Source organism: Urocampus carinirostris, chromosome 16 (assembly GCF_059441175.1).
Source record: "Urocampus carinirostris isolate Australia breed hairy pipefish chromosome 16, RoL_Ucar_1.0, whole genome shotgun sequence".
NCBI classification, from domain to species: domain Eukaryota; kingdom Metazoa; phylum Chordata; class Actinopteri; order Syngnathiformes; family Syngnathidae; genus Urocampus; species Urocampus carinirostris.
This window is the reverse complement of record NC_142364.1, coordinates 35,774,244-35,797,601: the sequence shown is the minus strand read 5'-3', so window position 1 is coordinate 35,797,601 and position 23,358 is coordinate 35,774,244. Positions and strand designations below refer to the sequence as shown.

Here is a 23,358-nt window from a genome sequence, read left to right as displayed (position 1 = left end):
GGAAGGCCACAAACAGCCACGTCACACCCACCAACAACCAGCAGCAACTCACTCACATTTCAGGAGCACGAAGTTAGGCGTGCGCTGAAAACCATAAACCCCAGGAAGGCAACTGGCCTGGATGGAGTACCAGGGAGGGTACTCAGGGACTGTTCCGATCCGCTGGCTGGGGTCTTCACCACCATCTTCAACTGGTCCCTGTCACAGGCGACCGGCCCACCTTGCCTCAAAACCGCCACCATTATTCCCATCCCCAAAAAGTCAGCAGTTAGAAAGCCTCAACGACTACAGGCCTGTCGCTCTTACGCCTGTGGTCATGAAGTGCTTCGAGAGGTGAGCACATCAAAAACTCCCTGTCACTCACACTTGAACCCCACCAGATTGCCTACAGAGCAAACCGCTCAACCGACGACGCCATAAACACAGCACTTCACACCGTGCTGAAACACCTGGACCACCGGGGGAGCTACGTCAGAATGCTCTTTCTGGACTTCAGCTCAGCCTTTAACACCATTATCTCGGAGATCCTGGTGGAGAAACTTGCACACCTAGGACTCTCTCCCTCCATCTGCCACTGGATAATGGACCTCCTCTCCAACCGCCCACAGTCCGTGAAACTCGGTACCCACACCTCTCTCCCACCCTAACACTGAACACTGGCTCCCCCCCAAGGTTGTGCACTGAGCCCCCTGCTTTTCACCCTCTACAGCTCCGACTGCTCACCGACCCACCCCACAAACACTATAATTAAGTTCGCTGACGATACCGCCTTGATCGGCCTCATCTCTGAAGGGGACGAGGCGGCGTACAAGGATGAGGTGGAGTCACTGTCAACGTGGTGTTCGGAAAACCACCTCATACTGAACACCACAAAAACAAAAGAACTGATTCTGGATTTCAGAAGGAATTGCAGGAATGTAGAACCACTCATCATAAAAGGAGACTGTGTAGAGAGAGTCCACTCATTCAAATTTCTGGGTGTGCACATCTCCGACGACCTCTCCTGGTCTGCAAACACTAGAGCGGTGGTAGGGAAGGCCCAGCAGCGACTGCACTTCCTGAGATTGCTAAGGAAAAATAATCTAAAACAGCAGCTGCAGGTGTCCTTTTACAAAGCCACAGTGGAGATCATTTTACATACTGCATTACGGTGTGGTATGCTGTGTGCACAGCAGCAGACAGGAAAAAGCTCCAGAGGATCATCAGAACAGACCAGAAAATCGTTGGTTGCTCTCTGCCCAGTCTGGAGGACATTGCCTGCTCTCGCTACCTCAGCAGAGCAGAAAACATCATCAAGGACTTTTCTCACCCTGGCCACCGCCTCTTCAACCTGCTGCCTTCCGGCAAGCACTACAGGTCACACAAAGCAAAAACAAACAGACTCAGAGACAGTTTCCTCCCCACAGCCATTACCACCCTAAACAGACACCGCACAAAAAACTGAAAAACTGAGAACTCTTGCAAAAAAAAAAAAAACTACCTCACACGAATGTAAAATAGTACTCACGTACATGCTGACTGCACTATGTTTGTTCACTGTAAACTCAACACTGCCAACACTACCTTATACGAATAAATGGTACTCATGTCTATGTTCTTGCACACGTCGACTGCACTATGTTTACTGCTCACCTTGCACAATGTCTGACCATTTATTTTTTCTGCACTATGATGACTATGTTTGCACCAATGCATATGCTGACTATTTTTTTGCACTATGATGACTTCTGCACCAAATGCAATATTGCACACCCCTTACGATACCAACGTTACCACGATAACAACTGTATGTAACATCCCACATGCCGACATTTCTTGTGTAAATACCATGTAAATTATAACTATAGCCTTATCCCCCTTGTTTTATAATCTTATCTTCTCTGTTCCTTTATCTTCTTGGCTCATACCTCACTGTTAATGTGTAAAACTGGAGTGTCATGCCCAATTTTGTTGTCACAATATGTTAACCCATTTTGTAACATTGACAATAAAGGTATATTCTATTCTATATTCTATTCTATTCTATCATCTGATAGACCAAAGAGTTGTTTCCCTCATCGTGCTTTTCTTGCGTTTATTAATATCTTTCAGGTTGACTTTCTGTTTTCTCCTTTCTCTAACTTTCGTTTATGGCACTCTGAGTTAAAACAGTGTGATAATGAGGTACAATTGAATGCTTTTTCATAGGTCGCAAGTATCATTATGGTCTAGTGCAAGGATCTCCAATGTTAGGTCGCCCCCTAAGGACAGCTAAGGTCTACGCGGACCAGAACTAAAAACTCACTGGGCATTGTGATCCATCCATATCTTGCGCCAAAAATGTGGCCAGAGGCCCGGGCTTGGAGACCAATCCAATTTTGTGCATTTGCATTTTTGTAGTACTACTGTGGTTATCTTTTTGTAGTATTTTTCCAATATTTCTGAATTGTAATTTTTGCTCTATTATTGTAATAGTAATTTTGTTGTATTTGTGTGGTATTGTTCTTTTCAGAATTATAGCAAAATGTGATATAATATTTTATGTAGTTTGGTAGTAATTTTGTAGTAGACACACAAAGCAACAATGGGAACCTCATAATTGGCTGCGCCTAATATTGTAAAAAAAAAAATCGCAAATTGATAAACAGTTTATTGTACCTGGCTTGTATCTGCTGCTCCAAGTTATGCTGCATCCTCATTCCCAGCTGGTCAAGTTGATCCCATTGCTGAGCCAGACCGACTGTGCTGTGCTCGGTATATTTGTTGTCCAAAATCAGTGCTTCTTCCATTGCAGCACCCAAGTCTTCAATCTTCTTCAGCTGGCTGCGCATGGCTCGGATCTCCTGATGTTTTCGCTAAACAGATGAGCACGCACATTGGTTCAACATGTCTTTAAGGTAAGGTTTGTGGCGTATTCTGCTACAAACTGAGTGATCACAAGTACTTTAAAGCAGTAAAAATGCATTAGACAATAAAACGTTAACTACCGTAAATTCCGGACTGTAAGCCGCTACTTTTTCCCCTAACTTTCAACCCTGCGGCTTATTCAGTGATGCGGCCAATTTATGTAATTTTCCTAACGGCCGCTTCGAGTGTAATTACTGTATTGTCATGTTTACCTTTGTGGCTTCCAGCTGGGATTCAAGTGTACCAGATTCTTCCACCATGCATGACCTGAGAAAAGCACAGATTTGAAAATACAAAATTCAATCAGTACACATTTTTATCTTAATCTGGAGAGTGAACATTTTTTAAATTAGTATTTTTATTTTGACATAAAAGTTTGGTGTGAATGCTTGGACAAAGTTGATAACATTTCTTTTTAATACAATTGGATATCAACCACTTAATGCATAGTGTCTAGATTTATTAAGATAAAAGAGAAATCGATTAAAAAAAACCTCAGGCGAATAAATCACCCAGGGTTGTATAAAAAGGGGCCAGAGGATAAAATATTGCAGAAGTTTTGTTGAGACATGAAAAACCTAATAGCTGGAGTATAAATACCCTAGGAAATCATAATTTTAAACTTGTATTGTTAACCCGTGTAAACGTGTTTGGGGAACATTACAAATAAGAATCAAATTACATTCCACATGTGTGCATATTAAAACGGAAAAAGGAGATCCCCGTATGGCCACCCCTATTTTTTTTTTACGCTCGGAGCACTTAACCTCTAAAAAATACCTATACCCGCCACTTTAGATTAAGAGATGCTTCTGATGCGTAAAATTTGTTTGAAAAAATACAACATAACAAGGGTAATGAGCTAGGTTTGATTCAGGGCTCTCTGACATGGTTTCATCAGGCACAAAGTAGCCACCCTAAGACACTTGGAAGCCCGCGGACTGATCTTAACATTATCATGGGTCATGTGTGATTTTCAAAAAAAATTAATTTTCACTGGCATGTCGTTTAGTGGATGACTGGCCCTTTTTAAACCATTAATAATTAAAACCTGGTGATAACAGTAATTACATTGCAACAATATAGTAATAACATGTTTCGGAATGCATATGAAACTTGTAAGACTTTGCACTAAACAGAAACAAAAATGTAGCTCTTAGTTTGAGAACGGTTGTCAACCCGATTTAAATACTATTGGAAGAAGGGATGTGATTTGACCAAAGTGAAATTATCTGAAAATTTTCAATGCATTTTGAACTATCCCATATAAAATTACAGTTTAAGTCAACTCAAAATCAGTCACATTAAAAAACATTGGACTGCCTTTGCTTTTAAAAACTCACTGAGAATATCATCATATCTAACTAATGTGATTACTAAGTTAACACATAAATCATGTTGAAGAGTTCAAATTTCATGAACAAATAATTGTATCATGACCAAATGAAAAGTAACTCATATTAGAACATACCACAAATGTCTTTGTTATAGCAGAAGATGTTATCTATAAATGAAAGTACAATAATTATAGGCCCTACAGTAAAGTGTTGGTGTAATGTACACATGAAAATCTATTGTTGTAATTGTTAATTATTTATGGCCATTTTTATTACGTTATAATATTTTCGAAAAAAAGGGGAAAACTGTCAAATAAATTTGAAAAGTTTACCACCTACCTCAAAATTCACGACTATCAGCAACTGGTACAGGTTTTTGGGGTGGATCACGTCTCTCTATTACCGCTTCCGTTTGTGGTGTCAATAAGGGATGGAGGCCTCAAAGTTTTGGAGTTTTCGTTTGGGCACCGAAACTACCAGCGATGGAATAATTTGTTGTTCTTGACTGGAGTTCTTTCATGTGTTTTTTGCTCTTTGCGTGACTTTCAAGAGCTTTGAAACCTCTCCCACCATAGACAATGGTATCATGGCATCAAATGCAAAGCGCTTTCCCGATCGATCTTCCGAATAAAGTCACTGAACAAATTTGTCACAGTCTTCTTTCCAACATTTGTAGATAATTCCTTCTCTAACCAGTCCGATCGAAACTTGTTTTTTACGATCTTATCAATTTCTTTAACTCGCGGAGCATCTTTGCGTTCGATCTCGGACATCTTTCTTTAAACACTCGGCAAAAACGTGTGAGAAATGAACAATGACATACTCCTACGCCTTTATAACAAGCGCGTTTATTGGTAAACACGGAGACTTCAACCAATCGCAAGTACGTTTCATTTCAGTTACGGAAACACTAAAATGGAATGCTGTAGAGACGAAATCGTTTTTCTTACCAATTAAAAAAATCGGAAATTTTAAAATTTTATTTTTGGAGATAAAAAAAGCGGAATTCCGCGAATTAGCGGAAAAATCACATCCCTGTGGAAGGTCATCTATCTCTTGAAAATGAAGATACTTTTGTAAATAGAAATATTTGAAAATAAAGCTTGCATGCTTATCAATGTTAATTTTATCTTCAGGGGTTCCAGAATTTCTTGAAGATAGGGGAAGTCCCTGCTTTTTGCAGATGATTTGGTGCTGTTGGCCTCCTCAGGCCGTTAGCTCTCTCTGGAGCGATTCACAGCCGAGTGTAAGGGGCCAGGATGAAGATCAGCCAAGTCCGAGACCATAGTACTCAGCCAGAAAAGGGTGGCATGCTCCTTCTAAGTTGGGGATGAAATGCTGCCCCAAGTGGAGGAGTTTAAGTACCCTGGGTCTTGTTCACATGTGAGGGTAAGATGGTGCGGGAGATCGTCAGACGGGTCGGTGCAGCGTCTACCTTCATGCGGACCATGTACCTGTCCGTCGTGGTGAAAAGGGAGCTGAGCCGAATGGCAATGATCGCGATTTACCGGTCGATCTACGTTCCTACCCTCACTATGGTCATGAATTGTGGGTCATGACCGAAAGAACACGATCCCAGATACAAGTGGCTGAAATTAGTTTCGTCCGCAGGGTGGCTGGGCTTTCACAGATAAGGTGAGAAGGTCAGTCATCTAGAAGGACTCTGTAGAGCCACTGCTCCTCCCCATTGAGAGGAGTCAGTTAAGGTGGCTTGGACATCTGATAAGGATGCCTCCCTCGGGAGGTGATCCAGCCATGTCCCACCGGTGGGAGGTCCTGAGGACGACCCAATACTCACTGGAAGGACTACTTTTTTCTAGGCTGGCCTGGGAACGCCTCAGGATACCGCCGGATGAGCTGGGAGAAGTGGCTGTAGATAGGGAGGTCTAGGCTTCCCTGCCGAGGTTGCTGCCACGCGACCGTACACCGGGTAAGCGGAAGATAATGGATAGATGGTTCCCAACTTTTTTTAAGCTAAGAGCTACTCTTTTTTGTCACTGATTAGTTAAAATAACATGTTATTACTATCTTGTTACTGTTTTATGTTATATCCAGGTCGTAATTATAGAGGTTAAAAAAGAATCAGTCAACCATTAAACATGATGCCAACCACCAATAGACTTTATATCACCACTTTGTTCTTTGCCAATGTTAGTTTTTAAAGTACCACATTGAAACAAAAATGATAGATAGATAGATAGATACTTTATTCATGCCCGCAGGGAAATTCACAAAAAATATATTTTTTTAACTCATCCGTAGGATAGAAAGTAATCCAAAGTGCTGCAAGGCAAACACTGAAGATATAAGCAAAAACAAAACAATAAATCACAAAAGTAGCGAAAATAACACGGGAGCTGCTGTGGAGTGGCTGCCATTCGCGACAGCGCCGGAAGTTTTATTTTATATGGTGAAGCAAGTTGTTCTATTCCTACAAGAAGTTTAAATAGAAGAATAAAAAAACATATTTACCCATCCAGGAGATAAGTCCTGTTTTGCACGGCAATCCCAATTTCGTCGAGCAGTAAAGGTGGTTAGGTGGGCCGTTGGTTGGTTGGTTTGTGGTGGAGACAAAACATGTTATCCATTTGAGTTATAATTCTGCACTTGTGATTACAACATGTGTATCTTAAGAAACCTTTTCCTATAGTGGTACACTTGATGAGGATTAAAATTGTATATCTGTAATGTCGTCTGATACCTCCAAGTAATTTTATGGAAAATGTGAATTTCATACTAAACTGGCATAGCAAATTAGGGAAGATTTGTAGTTTTCGTAAGTACTGTAAATGTATAAAGCAGTTTAATGGCTCAAATAATTTGTCTTTAGTTTGGCCAAAATTAAATTAAATTAATTCTTTGTTCATGTTTATGAAAATCGGGGTTGGGTAGCACGTGGCGCTGTTGCCTTTTTGGGTGAGTGTGGAAAGATATTGGCTCAGCAAAAGAACAGAGTACACTTTGTGTTTTTATCTGTGCATCCCAGCTGTTTTTTTTTTCTGGAGAAGATGAGGTTGGGGTCGGGGGGCTTAGCCAGGTGCAGGGCTGATGGACAAAAGCATGGCGGGGCAGCGGCCATTTAAACGGATGCTAATAAGGTCTTTTGTAACCATTTAAAATAACCAATAGTGGGTTTTCCACACTCCAAACAGTCCCTGGAAATCTTCCACAAAAAAGGTTTGCCAATTGAAGAAGGGGATTACTGACCATATAGAAATCACAAAAAGGCCCAAACGAAAATTGCAAAAATAAGCGTTTTAATTTAAACAGAGAGGAGGGCTCTCTGAGATTCTGAACTGGAAGGCATTCCAAAAATTCAAAATTACTTGAACACACTCGAAAATTTTCAAATTTGTTTTTTTGTTGTTGTTTTGCCATGGCAACCTCATATAGTATTTTGTCAAACCAATATTTATGGGAACTTGTTAGTTTGCGGATGTTCCATACAGAACAAGGTCAACTGCCGTAAAAATATCTAAACTGAATAAATTTCTCTAAGATTTGCTCTACCTGGTCTCTTGGAGCCATTGGTGGAAAGCGTTGGCATGCTGCGCAAACTCCTGTCGTAACTTGTCATTTTCCTCTTGTCTTCTCTGCTCTTTCTGTAGTTCCAGTTCACGTTCCTGATTTAATAAAATCACAAAGAAGCTAACCCAATCAACACTTTGCAAATCAAAATAAGCTAAAAGTCAGGGTTGGGGATATAGCAAAAATATAGTATCCCTATTTTCAAATAATTTATTGTAAATTCCATATTACGGATTAATTTAAAGATGAATGCTCAAAGTTAGGCTTAAGCAGCCAGAAAAATGAACCAATTTGTGTCTTTTACATTCGACACTTGGAGCCAACCGCTTGGGGAATTTGGCTGCCCATTATGTCATTTTCAGGTCTGCAGTTGTTTACGACACGTAGTTTCAGATCATGGGACCAACCAAGATGGCGAGGTCAAAGACTAGCACATAATTACCACTACGCCAGAAGAAAACGCGAATGAGGGAGGAGTCACGTCAAATGTAAGCAGTACATTTCTTGACAAGAGCACCTAAGTAACCTTACTGTGGATAATAATACCAGATTTCAACAGAGAGATGTATTTTTGTGTTATCATCGGAGGTTGGCAATGAAAGACCACATTTCATCAGGTTTTTATTGTTCCTTGAAAATTAAAGGAAACTTCAGCGACTTGACATTGATGTTATTGCCGTTTTATTCAGATGAATAAATTGAGGACTTAGGATTTACAGCGGAAAAATTTGAAATCTTGTAAGTACATTTTAAATGTTAAATAAAGTACTGCCATATCTCCTGTTTGTTCCTGTTATTTATCATACAAAAAGTGTTGGCAAAAACAGACTAATTTCTCGTCTAGAAGAACATCATAAATGTTTTCCAAAGTCGCCTTGGTGTTTTGTATAAAGAACGTACGTGTTATGGAAAAGAGCAGCTTCGCGTTTTCCTCAGACCCCCGCACACTTACGGAATTTGATGAACGAGCGGCAAATTGTTTGATACTCAACGTCTACAAAAAGTGCCCCTGCACACCTGATGCTAAAAGCAAAATCCGCCAATGGCATTATGCACGGTTGGCGACATGTGCGCACGGGGGGTAAAATAATCATTGTAAAAAATTAAGAATACCTTGATTATCTTCTGGAGGTTCTTCCATGTGTCTTCTAAAGCTTCCATTGTAAACCAAGTGTAGGGGTTGGACACCACTTGGTAATTCTTGATCTGCAGGTCCAGTTCAGCCAGCTGGTTGAAATCTGCTTGGGCGGAGGTCAGAGAGGAGCGGAAGGCCTCGTGGGCTTCACGCAGTGCGCAAATCTCTTCCAGAGAATTGCACCTCACTGGGTCTGTCAGATCTTCCTCTGCATTCTCAAACCAACTGTTAAAAGCGGAGGCTTTTTTGGCAAACGTGAGAAATAAATCCTCAACCTAGGTGGGAACAAACAAAACAACAAATATCTTGTAAATACTTACATATAAGCCGATAGATATTTAAAATACAATACTGAAATCTTCCTTTTTCCATGTTTCTGGAGGTTTGGGTGGGCGTCGACTACTTGAACAAAGCCTTTTCTAACTTTCACCATATTGAGGCTACACTAACAAAAAAGCAAAACAAAAAAAAAATCCATGCGGACAAGCATGTCGTACTCTCGAGCCCCCAGAGACATTGCAGTGCCATTGAGTAGTGAACGATTACACAATGTATCTTAAAAGAGATTAATTTTCAACTTTTTTAATGACACCTCAAGTAATGCACCTCACCTTTAGAAAGGTACAGTAAATGGTTTATAATTCTTTTATTTTTTATCATTATTACCAATATATTAATCTGTATTATCAACAAATTTAGAGTATTATGGTAGAATGGTTAAATTTTATTCATATTTTGGGTACATATTTCTTTTAGTATGTCGCTGTGTCAAAGCAGTTTTAATATGATGCACGATGTGGGCTAGTATGACGGAATATAAAGTAGATGAAAAGAAAATGGTGACTCCCACATTAATTTCCAATAACCCCACTTGGCCTCTGCCCTTTTCACCTTTCGAAAATGCTCTTGAGCTTCCAGCAGCTTCATCTCTCGAGCTTGCGAGTTGGAAAGCAGTTGGTTCCAGCGCTTAATTAAGGCAGCATGACGAGCTTCAATGGCTTTAGATTGGACATGCTTAGTAGCCAACAGTTGGTCTTTGAGAGCAGTGATACTGGTAATGCCTTCCTGCTGAAAGGCTTGAAGTCCGGCATCAAAGGTTTCCTACACATCAACACAGAACATATCAGTGAAAAGACAAAGGAATGGAACATCGTTCAAAACCTATTTAAGCAAATCCATACAGAAAATCTATTACAACCACCCACTTAGGGTGCCATCACCACCATAAACAAACACACAAAACTGTAGAAACACATCTTGCGACAATTTTTTCTCTTTTTGTTGTTGAATAAAACCGTGAAAATATATACAAATACACACACACACACACACACATATATATACACACACACATATATATACATACACATATATATATATATATATATATATATATATACATATACACACACACATATATACTATATTTTCCGCACTATAAGGCGCACCGGGTTATAGGGCGCACCCCGAAAAAATAGTTTTTGGTCCTATTTTTGACATACATAAGACGCACCGGATTATAAGGCGCTACAATGGGAACGTCGACAAAACAGTCAGATAGTTCAGTCAAACTTATTACCCCCTTAACATTCCGAAAGCTTGCAAAGATGCAAATATGCGTCGAGAACACGTGCGGATGCGGTGTCCGTACGATGTCACTCAAATTCATCGTTCCATCATTCGGAAGGTTAAAGTCTTGGGATTCAAGAAATGCCAACCATTCCTTAGTTTCTATTTTCTTTTTCGCTCGCAACTTTACTGTATATATGACAATAAACACTTGGAATTTAATTTAATTTAAAAATAGACACTCCATTCCATCCATTATCTGCACCGCTTATCCCAGAAACATCGAGTTCAGTCTGAAACAAGATACAGGGCTAATATATATAACCAGAGTAGCTCACCGAAGTCGTTGTGTTCATAATAATGTGCAGCCGTGGTCCTCTTATATCCGTTAGTTTAGTAAATCCAGGAGAATAAAATATTTACAAATACAAAATAGTAAAAAAATGCTTTCTGTATGCCGTCAGCCAAGTGCTATAACCATTCATCTTTTTCGGCCAATGGCAGGCTTTGTTTTGCCGTTTAAGCCAATGCCAGCCTGTAAATGATAAAAAGGATCCGCCCCTTGACCTCCGAATAACTTTAGCCAATAGTAATCGATTCAACTGATGATTGACGCGTCTTTTTTGGCCAATTGCAGGCTTTGTTTTGCCGTTCAAGCCAATGCCAGCCTGTAAATGATAAAAATGATCCTCCCCTTTACCTCCGAATAACTTTAGCTAATAGTGATCCATTCAAATGATGATTGACACATTGGTTATCCAATGAAACGCCGGTAAATAAATCCTAGCATACACCGCGGACTACTTGGCGTTCGGGGGAAAATCTAGTCGGCGGCTGCAAGTTAGTTGCAAGACTTGGCGAATTAATTTTGTCCCATAAATAAGGCGCACTGTATTATAAGGCACATGGTCAGCTTTTGAAAAAAATAAAGGCTTTTAGGTGCGCCTTATAGTGCGGGGAATACGGTATATATACACACACACATTATATATATATATATATATATATATATATATATATATATATATATATATATGCGCATACGCACACGCAAACACACGCATGCGCATACGCATATATACACACTGTATACATACATACATACATATACGCATATATTCCTTTATCTTCTTTGTTTTCTTTATCCTCACAGTAAAATCTGGACTGGAGTGCCACGTCCAATTTCGTTTTCACAATATATTCAACTCATGTTGTAACAATGACAATAAAGGTATATTCTCTTCTATTCTATATACACATGTATATGTATACATACATATACACACATATACACACTGTCTGTTTACATACATATACACTCGTATACACACTGTCTGTCTACATACATATACACACGTATACACACCGTCTGTCTACATACATATACACACGTATACACACCGTCAATCTACATACATATACACACGTATACACACCGTCTATCTACATACATATACACACAAATACACACCGTATATCTACATACATATACACACATATACACACTGTATATCTACATACATACACACTGTATACATACATACATATACACATACATACACACTGTATACATACATACATATATACACATACATACACACTGTATACATACATACATACATATACACATTCATACACACTGTATACATACAGTGCATCCCGGAAAGTATTCACAGCGCTTCACTTTTTCCATTTTGTTATGTTACAGCCTCATTCCATATAGTAATAATTTAATCTCTTGTCTCAAAATTCTACACAAAAAACTCCAATGTGACAATGTGAAAAAGTTTTTTTTTTTTTTTTTTAACTTTTTTTGAATTTATTAAAAATAGAAAACTAAGAAATCACATTTACATAAGTATTCGGAGCCTTTGCCATGAAGCTCAAAATTGAGCTCAGGTGCATCTTTTTTCCACTGATCATCCTTGAGATCTTTCTACAGCTTAATTGGAGTCCACCTGCAGTAAATTCAGTTGATTGGACATGATTTGGAAAGAAACACACCTGTCTATATAAGGTCCCACAGTTGAGTGTGCATGTCAGAGCACAAACACCAAGCATGAAGTCAAAAGAACTGTCTGTAGACCTGCGAGACAGGATTGTCTTGAGGCACAAATCTGGGGAAGGATACAGAAGAATTTCTGCTGCTTTGAAGGTCCCAATGAGCATAGTGGCCTCCATTATTCGTAAATGGAAGACATTTGGAACCACCAGGACTCTTCCTAGAGCTGGCCGGCCTTCTAAACCGAGCAATCGGGGAAGAAGGGCCTGAGTCAGGGAGGTGACCAAGAACCCGATGGTCACTCTGTCAGAGCTCCAGCGTTCCTCTGTGGAGAGAGGAGAGCCTTCCAGAAGGACAACCATCTCTGCAGCAATCCACCAATAAGGCCTGTATGGTAGAGTGGCCAGACGAAAGCCACTCCTCAGTAAAAGGAAAATGGAAGCTCGTCTGGAATTTGCCAATAAGCACCTGAATGACTCTCAGACCATGAGAAACAAAATTCTCTGGTCTGATGAGACGGAGATTGAACTCTTTGGTGTGAATGCCAGGCGCCATGTTTGGAGGAAACCAGGCAACGCTTATCACCAGGCCAATACCATCCCTACAGTGAAGCATGGTGGTGGCAGCATCATGCTGTGGGGATGTTTTTCAGCAGCAGGAACTGGCAGACTAGTCAGGATAGAAGGAAAAACGAATGCAGCAATATATAGAGATATCCTGGATGAAAACTTGCTCCAGACCGCTCTTGACCTCAGGCTGGGGCGAAGGTTCATTTTTCAGCAGGACAATGACCCAAAGCACACAGCCAAGATCTCAAAAGATTGGCTTCAGAACCACTCCGTGAATGTCTTGGAGTGGCCCAGCCAGAGTCCAGACTTGAATCCGATCTCTGGAGAGATCTGAAAATGGCTGTGCACAAACGTCTCCCATCCAACCTGATTGAGCTTGAGACTTATTGCAAAGAAGAATGGGCAAAACTGCCTAAAGATAGGTGTGCTAAACTTGTGGGATCATATTCAAAAAGACTATTTGCTGCCAAAGGTGGATCAACAAAGTATTAAGCAAAGGCTGTGAATGTGATTTCTTAGTTTTCTATTTTTAATAAATTCAAAAAAAGTTAAAAAAAACAAAACCTTTTTAATGGAGTATTTTATGTAGAATTTTGAGATAAGAGATTAAATTAATACAATTTGGAATGAGGCTGTAACATAACAAAATATGGAAACAGTGAAGCGCTGTGAATACTTTCCGGATGCACTGTACTTCCCATTGCTGCGTCCAAAGTGCTGCACAGGGCCGCCGCTCAGACGTGTAACACATCATGCCTGTTTTTGTGACAAAATTTAAGTTAAACAGGACTGTATAAAAATTAAAATCTCATCTCTGTGTCTACAGAGGTTCCATAGACTGACAATTGTCCATCTTTGACAGATTTTTTTTTTAAGAGTTGACGGGAAAATTTTAAAGCTGTCCGTCATTTTGGCGCGTTGAAACATGTTCCATGAACCACAGCAGCAGTCTTTAAGACACCTGGCACATAGAGAGGCAGGGAGACCGATAAAAACAGTGACGGGTGGATAATAATAATAACTTTTTGAAATTCAAATGAAACACAGTGGACCAACACCAGCAGCTGACATGGCTCCCAAACCATTGCTGACTGTGGGAACTTCTACCAGCTCAGTAGCCTAGATGGTAACGCGCCCGCTTTGAGACTGGGAGGTCGGTGGTTCGCGCCCCGGCCGAGTCATTCCTAAGACTTAAAAAGTGGTCGGCGGCGCCCTCTGTTGGCTGCGGCTGCATCGGCTCGCTACAACGGGTCAGGTGCAATCGACATTTCGTTCTGTGTACATTGTTACACAGAATGACAATACAAGGAAATTATTATTATTATTATTATTATTATTCACACTGGATTTCAAGCAACTTGGATTTTGCTCCTCTCCAGCCTTTCTCCAGACTCTGGCGCCTTGACTTCCAAATGAAATGCAAAACTTGCTTTTATCTGAAAAGAGGACTTTGGACCACTCTGCAACTGTCCAGTGCTTCTTCTCCATAGCCCAAGTCAGATGCTTCTTCCGTTGTCTTGAGTTCAGAAGTGGCTTGACCATGGGAATACGGCTATTGTAGCCCATTTCCCGGACACGTCTGTGAACTGTGGCTTTTGATACCCTGACTCCAGCTTCAGCCCACTGTCTTTGAAGCTCCCCCAAATTCTGGAAGCAGCTCTTCTTCACAATTTTGTTAAGGCTGCGGCCATCTCTGTTGGTTGTGCAGCGTTTCCGGCCACATTTTTCCCTTTCAAAAGACTTTTTGTGGATATGCTTTGAAACTGGACTTTTTGTGTCTTACCCTCCTGATGGAGGGTATCAATGATGGTCCTCTGGACAGCAGTCAGATCAGCAGTCTTCCCCATACTTGTGATTTAGTTTACTGAACCAAGCTGAGTGTTTTTAAGGCTCAGGAAACCCTCACAAGGTGTTTCGAGTTAATTAGATGATTCAGGTGATTAGTTGAATAGTCTACTTGTATACTTTTTCATGATATTCTAATATTTTGAGATAGAATTTTTGAGTTTTCTTAAGCTGTAAGCCAAATTCAGCAATATTATAATAATAAAAGGCTTGAAATAGTTCAGTTGATGTGTAATGAATCCAGAATGTATGACATTTTTGTTTTTTAATTGCATTACAGAAAATAAAGAACTTTATCACAATATTCTAATTTTCTGAGACAGTCCTGTATAAGTGATCTGGCAATTCAAAAGGATACAGTGAGTTAGATAAATATTGGAAGTCACAAATACCTGCTTGGTGAGTAGAGTCTGTACAGAAGACAGGTCTCTTCCATAGTCATCATTCTTAAGGCAGTTCTCTTTCTCTCCTGGAGGAATTAGAAAAACAAAAAACTCATTAGTTCATGAAGCCATTCAATGCCTACTCCTACAACAAAATAACAGCAGTTTAAAACAAAAAGAATGATTGAGGTTTTCCAGTCTACATAGCAAAAACAGTATTTAAAACGTTTTAGATCACAGATCTATATTAAACTTTCATAGATGATTGTCACAATTAATATAACCATTCTGTAAAATACACTACAGTCATATTTAATTCCAACACACCCCCCCGAAAAATAAGCATAAAAAGGTACAGAAATCTGCTTGTGTTTAATATTGGATAGAGGTCATTCTAAATATTAGCATATTGTAATCCACTCCATTCTTTTCTGTATTGCAGTGACAAACATTAGATTTCTATATATTATATATTAGGTGATGGAGTGGGCATGGCGTTAGAAATAAGGTTGCATGGACAGGTGCTGGAAGAAGTTAAAAACTTTAGGTACTTGGGTTGTGTTGTGGCTGTAGTTTTCGGAATGGTTTGTGGGGTATTGCACATAGTGAAGCAAGGTTTTGGGTGCTCTGAGGAGAGTGATGAGCAACAAGAGTATGAGTGTGGATGTTAAAAGGGGACTACAGTGGGACCTCGCTACTTTGCGGTTTGACGTTCGCGGCTTCAGAGCTTTGCGATCTGTAATGGTTAAACAAAAATAATACTTAAAAAAAATTTTTTTTTTTTTGAAGGGGCGTCGCTACTTTGCAGATTTTCACTTTTTGTGGGAATCCCCCTCGGCCGACGACCCTAGCACGGCGCGCCGTTCTCGTTTCCCAGCGCGCGGTTTCGGTGCGGCTTCCGCTTCACCGCCCCCCGCCCAACCCCACAGGTCCCCCCAGCTAGCCCTTTCCCCCGCGGCCGTCCATCCGTCGGCCGGAGCCATCGAGGGCCGTGTAGCGCCATGTAGAGCCATCGCGGCCCAGGCGGGAAACGCCGTGCGCCGGCCTCCGCGCCTAGCGCCCAATCTGCACTGCGGGTTAGGGGCTCGCTCGCGGGAGCGACCGAACGGCACCCGCGGTGCGGCGCAAGTATAAACACTGTCGTGAATTTGTCTCCGATCGTCCCGGGCGGACGTAAAATCGCCCAGCTGTACGACTCTTAGCGGTGGATCACTCGGCTCGTGCGTCGATGAAGAACGCAGCTACCTGCGATAACTAATGTGATTTGCAGCTGCAATTGGCTGGCAACCAGTTCAGGGTGTCCCCTGCCCACTGCCTGAGATGGCTGGGATGGGCTGTAGGAAAGAGGTCTAAATATAGTGGCAGCTAGAGCTTTTGTTGGTGATGGGAATGAGTGGCGAGGTGATGAAAAAGGACAGTGGGATGCTTAGGAGCGTTTTAAGGGATGGGCAGGGAACCTGTATGATGCGGCGGGCGTAAACCAAGGAAAGCTGTCGGGCCCTGCTGTTGAACAGAAGAGTGTGTTGTGTCACCCTGACCCGAGTGACATGGCCGCTTTTTCGTGTCCCGTTTCATCTGGAGGGACGAAAGCATGACCAACTTGGGTGCCGAGGTGCTTAACTTGTTTGGGTGTTTGGGCATTTGGGTTAGCCATAGTCCAAAAATTTTTGTGTGTTTTTTTGCTTTTCCCTTTTGTTATTTTCTTTATTTTTGTATGTGTTTGACTTACTGTCGGTCACCCCTCTTCAAGGGATACGACCAGGGTAGATTTTTTTTTTTAGTAGACGCACAACTGAAGTAGTTCAAGCTTATTGACCTGTCTCACTTCTTAGTTTCTTCTCCTGGTCCTACTGTACCTCAGGCTTTTGATGACATAAGAATGACGTTCGTACTGTTGCAAACCATTGGAATTGTACTTTTCACACCCCAGGATAATATCAGTAACATGTCGCTATGGGAAGCTTAGGGGGATTTTACCACAGTGAAGATAACAGCCATTCCAAATTTAGTGCTGGGAATTAACTCAAAAAAATAAAAGGTTTTTTCTCTGTGTTAATTGTTTGAAAGAGAATGCTTTTGCAAGCCCCTCTACGCACCAATCCAAGACTCCACCACATCAGCTTTCCAATTGAACTGTAGGAAGGCAGAGTTCTCGTCCAGCTTTGCTTTCCTCTGGGCAGCTGCACGGTCAAGCTCGGATACTTTGCCTTGCAATTCTGACATCTTGGTGGTGATACTTTCCACATGATGGTTGTTCTATTGAAAAATATCACATACAGTATAAATCAAAAAAGGTTTAAAACGCATCCCCCTTAACCGCACATTTTTAAAAATACTACCTTCCTAATGAGATCTTTTCCATTAGCACAAACATCGTTGACTCTGTCTCTGTGCACTGTGAAGTCAGTCTCAAATGCTTCATGTTTTTTGAGCAAACCCTAAAAATAACATGTTGACATTTAGGAAACAAAAACAGTCACAATCATATATTTTGAATAAATGAAGCTAGTACAAAAAAACACCTGCACAGCAGCCAGTGTATCACCATAATCTTCACCCCCCACTAAATTTAGTTTCTCATTAATCCATGCTTCCTCTTCTTCCACATTTGCCACAAACTGCTGGTAGTCCAACGATTCCTCTAGCCTCTGTCCCCTGGGATGTATAATGGAGAAAAGTTGTTTGTTTGCCAAAAAGCAGTTCAGCCTACATTTAATTTTAGATTTATAATATTTTTCTATTACCTTGCTCCAGAGAGATCTTTAAGTTCCTTCCAGTGGTCAACAAACTGAGACAATCTTTGCTGTATCTCTTCCTGACCAATCGTGTTGTCATCAGACAGCTTCTTTCCAGTATTTAGGACGGACTGGAGGATAAGTGAAAAATAGTTTCAAGACGCAACGTTCCATACTTTTGTTAGATACAATCATAAGCCCCATCACACAAATTAGATGGGAAAATTAAAACATTTGAAAAATAAATGTAGGACTTCCAGACAAAATTTAAGACCTTTTTAAAGCCTCAATTTGCAGTTATCAAATTTAAATGAAATGATCTGCGCTTTTCAAGTCAAGACATGCCAAAGCGCTTTACAGTGTGCTTCACATTTCCCAATAGCGGCTGTGCAGCCATGTAAGTTGCTAACCTGCATATTGGGGGTATTAGGGGTTCAGTGTCTTACCCAAGGACACTTCGGCATGTAACACGGAGGAGCCGGGATTCGAACTGGGATCTCTTGATCCCAAGACGAGCGCTCTACCTCCTGAGACTGTCATTGTAATTACCCTTAATTCCAGACTACAAATTTAAGACTTTTTTAAGTTTCTTAAGACACCTTGGGAACCCTTGTGTAAAAGCATTATCCATTGCTTTCGCAGCAACATGTGCTGTTATCTAAAGCAACCACTTTTTATGGATGTCTTAAATCTTTTCTGGTAGATAATCACTGAGGTGACCACGAACTGCAAAAAATGATGTCATATAGCAAAAAAAGGACAATGGCAAAAAATGGCCACCTGACAATTGGTCACTAAGGGCCATAATTTAGGTTCACTCTTAATCCACTGGGACTTGTTAAAAAGGCTAAAGTAGCAGGATCGTATCAGTTATGAAAAAAGTAAGCATGCATATATAGTTTGGATGTTGTTCTCTAATTAAAATCAATAAATGAAGGTTGTACTGTGTTTCTATGTAGTGTAATTTAATGTACATATTTTGTGTTGCATTGCTTTTTATAACAAATCCTGTACTAAATTGGAATTGGGGATAGTAGATACAATAAAAATAGGTGACTTACCTTGATGGCTGGCTCATGGGCTCCCAATTCAGCCTCAAGCCTCTTGTGTTTCTTCCTCAGATTCTGCACTCCAGTTAAGTCACGCCCATAGTCTTCTGAACTTACAAGCAACTTCTTCTCTCTAAGATTTTGATATCAATGCAATAACCCAATGCATTATTTTGAAATACAAAAAGAAAATAATATAATACGACTTAAAATATTTTCATTAGTGCCGCCATGATATTAAAAATATTGAATAACATATTTTAAAAGCTAACTGTTATTTGTATAGGTAAAAATGGAAATAAAATCCCTTGAATTTTTTCGGGGCCCAATAATTGTATTACTTAATATAGTATTATAACTTAAGATACAGTATTTTTTCAAACAATCAAAAAGAGATGCGATTTCACTGTTACATTTGATTCATTGAAATGGGGAAACCACTAGAAATAAAGACAGAAACCAAGTAGTTGATTAGGTATTGTATAAAAATTTAGTCACAGGACTGTCATTGTAATTACCCTAAATTCCAGACTACAAGCTTCTTTATTTTTGCTTCATTTTAAACAATGGGGCTTTAAATACAGTGTAGTTTCTCTTTTTTCTTGATGGCATGGAAGAAAACGGCAAGCTGCTTTTTTCCACAACGCCGCCGCTTTAAACACAACAGACCGCAGTGATATCTAGAAACATTCATTATGCCCTCTGACAGTAATTAGTCCATGTTTTTGCCAACATTAATCAAATAATACATAACTGGAGCAAACTGATGGTTTACATAGTTTGATCCAATATTTAAAACATAATCACGCAAGCTCAACTTTGTCACCCTCAAATCAAGTCCTCAATTTAAGTATCTTAATTGAACATTAGGGGGAGTTATTGTTTGAATACACTATTGTTTGTTACGTATCATCAGAGTCAATGTCAGGTTGCTGAAGTTTCTTGCAATCCTAGAGGAACAATAACAAGCAGATGCAATTTGGTCTATTACCACGGCTACCACCGGGGACAACACAAAAAAGACACCTCTGGATTGTAATGGTTGCCCTGAAACTTGAGTCTAGGAATATAGGGTTCATATTTAACAAGATACAGCCCTCATTTGCAATTTGTTTTGGTGCAGTAGTAAAAATGTGCTCATCTTTGTAATCCACATCTTGAAAGGTCACATGATCCAAAAACACGTGATGGTAATATAATGGAGCAGAATTGAAAACGACGCAGCTGTCAGATACATGGGGGCAGGAGGCCATTGGCGCTCTGCAGCCAAAGGCATAGATGACAAATTCCTAAGTCAGTTGGTGCCAGGTATGCACAGAGCTTAAAAAGTTAAAAATGTATGTGATTTTGTTTACTTCTTTGGCTGTCTAAGCCTGCGGATTTAATACCGGTGCGGGTGGTACAAAGACAAAATTGAGTTTCGTTTATGAAATTTAACATGCAGCTTTTAAATCAGGTGAGCTCCGTAGTCTAGAATTTACAGTAAATTGAGAAAATGAAACATAACAGCTGAATCTGCTCACTCCACAAAAGCTAATCCTTCAGTCCATTTTATTTCCAAGTGTAAAGTTTGATTTGATACTTAATATCAAATAATATTGATGTCTTAGCATGATCCCCATTTCAATAAAATATCCCACTTACATACACTTTTGTTATCAACCAATATTTGTTGTCAAATACCTCAAGCGCGTCATTGATCACTTATTATTTTTTCCTAGCTAGTGTAAATTCATTGCTTGAAAATATAGCCAGTAAATGCTAGGAGCAGGGTCTTACTCGCGTCTGTATCCTGATCCATTGCATTGGGTCTGACAGAATGGTACAAGAAACCTGCATAGAAATGACAAATGGGCACTCTTACTTAATCCAAGACTCTTCATCATCCAGGTCCCTGAAGAACTGATGCAGGCGATGAGACTCGTTGAGCTTTGCGTGGCGACTGGCTGCCATGCTCTTTACTTTGACGAAACGCCCATTGACTACGTCACGTTTGTCCTTCACTTGAGAAGTATCAAAGGCGCTGCTGACCATCAGACTATCAGCCTGGCAATTGAGATCTTTAAGACGATCCTAGAGACAGAAAAACAACTTGTATTATCATACATGTTGAAATCAATGCTGTAAACAAAGATGCACATAAAGATGTTGATGTGGCTTTCCTATGATCAATACAGGTTATTTTGGTGCTTTTTTTTTCGGGTGGTGTTTGATACTTGAGACTTATTTTAATAAATCACAAATGATCACTAATCAAATCACACTTGCCTCACAATATCACAAAAGTAAGGTTTTATCATGATAATTTAGTGAGATATTGAGTATAATTTTTTTTTGTTAAAAAAAAATCCAACATATTTAAGCGTTGCATTTAACATGAACTGCAATACAATGTCATTTTCTTTTCCCTTATATTTTACTGGCAGAGATTATCTCCTTTGCAACAAATAGGTATTTAGTTGCTATAGTGAACAGTGGTTGCTGTCTGCACAAGAGCTAAGTAAAAACCTTATTTCAGTTTTAACACAAGAGTTTCTGTTGAGGAAAAAAAGAAAATGAATTTGCGCTTTTTTTCCCTAGCCCTAAGTACTCAGGGACGCGCATTTTTCAGCAGCTTTTTTTTGTCAAGTCAAGTCATGTTTATTTGTATAGCCATTAATCACAAGGTGCCTCAAAGGGCTGCAGAATGGAAGAAAGCGAAAAGGAGGAAAAGAGAACAAAAGGAAGACAGGATTGAAGGGAGGAAGCGAGAAAAAAGAGGACGAAGGGAAGAGAAAGAAATCATTCTCTTGCAAGTATTTTTACTTTCACCATTTTCATTTTAGAATGAAATAAAACTGTGGTCGGAATATAGAGGCTATCAGTTGGGCATTGCTGACACAAATATTTAATGTTCAACATTTAAGGACACCTAAAACTATGCACCCCACCTTTAAAAAGGATTCAGTGTTATGCAGATTTTAATACTAATTTCATAAAAAGCTATTTGGGTTTCTGTTTAAAAATAAATACATGGATTTCAGTGTTCTTGGTAAATTACAGTTAAAAATATAAATGACAATCAAAGTCATCTAAAATATGAGCAATTTGAGAGACAAAAACATCTGTCAAGGTTGTGTGTTGACCTTAATAATACATTCAACTTTATTAAATCAAAAGATGCCTGGAAGGCTACCTAACAACCTACTTCATGTGCATTAATATCAGCCTCAAGCAACTGGTGTTTTTTCAGCAGGTTGTTGACTGAGGCAAGATCTTTCCCATAGTCCTCCGAAGCAAGAAGAGCTTCCACCTAAAAAAACCATAACACATCAGTCATTTTAAGTCTGCAAATTTGCCAGGCCGTCGTACAGAAGAACTCACCTCAGACAGCCAGAAGTCAAAGTCTTTGATGCCCGTGTTAAAGTTCTGTTGTTTATTTGCTTCTTTGAGTTTTTGGCTCTTTTCAGCAGATTTGTCAACAAGGAACTGCCATTGCTCACCTAGAGCCTCAAGGCGTACCTGAAAAGGAAGAGTCAACTAAACACAATGTGCAAACATAAATGCAAACATAAATCATTCAACTCATGCTAAGAAATAATATACAATAATATACACATAAATATACACACACACACACACACACACACACACACACACACACACACACATATATATATATATATATATATATATATATATATATATATATACACAACAGATTATGGGTGATACCTTAACTGCATCCTCACTGCCGGCACAGGCACCCCTTTGGATGAGTGTGTTACCAGTATCAATGACACCACGGATTCTGTCAGCATTAGCATGGAGCTCTGCTTCGAATGCTTGGTGCTTCTGATGCTTACTCTGCAGTAATTGAAGCAAGGACAAAAAAAAATAATCAATCCATGCTTAACAATAACACACTAAGCTTACTTTTCCTGCATTTTACACCCATTATGAAAGGCTGTGAAAAAGTATTTTACTAAATTCCCACCAGCAGGAACATTTTCAGCCATTCCTCACACCCATTATTTGTTATTGAGCATGAAAACTATGTACAGTGCACTAAGGTATTTTTCAGCCTTTTACAGTAAAGTAATCTTCATAAATTACATGTATAGGTACAAAATAAATATGACATTGGATTAAATTGGAAAAGATAGTAGGAACAGGATAGCAGTTTTACTATTTTTCTAATTTAATGTAATTTGCATGCTACATTGCATTTCCTTTTATATTTTTGTGGGAACTATATCAATCCTAAAAAAACAAATTTTTTTAATATGACACAATGAGTAGAAAAAAAATACTGAGCAATTCCTGGATAGACAATTATTC

The 23,358-nt window shown here is 39.7% G+C and overlaps 1 protein-coding gene and 1 pseudogene across 4 annotated transcripts in view; one reads left to right on the top strand and one right to left on the bottom strand.

The window, feature by feature from the left end:
- sptan1 (spectrin alpha, non-erythrocytic 1) overlaps positions 1 to 23,358 on the bottom strand; it is a 106,966-nt gene that overhangs the window by 5,579 nt on the left and 78,029 nt on the right. For all 4 annotated transcript variants that reach the window (XM_088355544.1, XM_088355545.1, XM_088355546.1 and 1 more), the window contains 16 exons: positions 22,753 to 22,884; positions 22,402 to 22,539; positions 22,226 to 22,330; positions 20,903 to 21,111; positions 19,051 to 19,171; positions 17,999 to 18,120; positions 17,777 to 17,909; positions 17,594 to 17,692; positions 17,351 to 17,510; positions 15,264 to 15,340; positions 9,778 to 9,987; positions 8,865 to 9,161; positions 7,734 to 7,846; positions 6,696 to 6,713; positions 3,099 to 3,153; positions 2,638 to 2,834 (listed from right to left, as the gene is read on the bottom strand). In XM_088355544.1, coding sequence (XP_088211670.1) covers positions 2,638 to 2,834; positions 3,099 to 3,153; positions 6,696 to 6,713; positions 7,734 to 7,846; positions 8,865 to 9,161; positions 9,778 to 9,987; positions 15,264 to 15,340; positions 17,351 to 17,510; positions 17,594 to 17,692; positions 17,777 to 17,909; positions 17,999 to 18,120; positions 19,051 to 19,171; positions 20,903 to 21,111; positions 22,226 to 22,330; positions 22,402 to 22,539; positions 22,753 to 22,884 — 2,186 coding nt within the window. The remainder of the gene's footprint in view (positions 1 to 2,637; positions 2,835 to 3,098; positions 3,154 to 6,695; positions 6,714 to 7,733; positions 7,847 to 8,864; positions 9,162 to 9,777; positions 9,988 to 15,263; positions 15,341 to 17,350; positions 17,511 to 17,593; positions 17,693 to 17,776; positions 17,910 to 17,998; positions 18,121 to 19,050; positions 19,172 to 20,902; positions 21,112 to 22,225; positions 22,331 to 22,401; positions 22,540 to 22,752; positions 22,885 to 23,358) is intronic.
- LOC148351208 (5.8S ribosomal RNA) lies at positions 16,448 to 16,579 on the top strand (annotated as a pseudogene).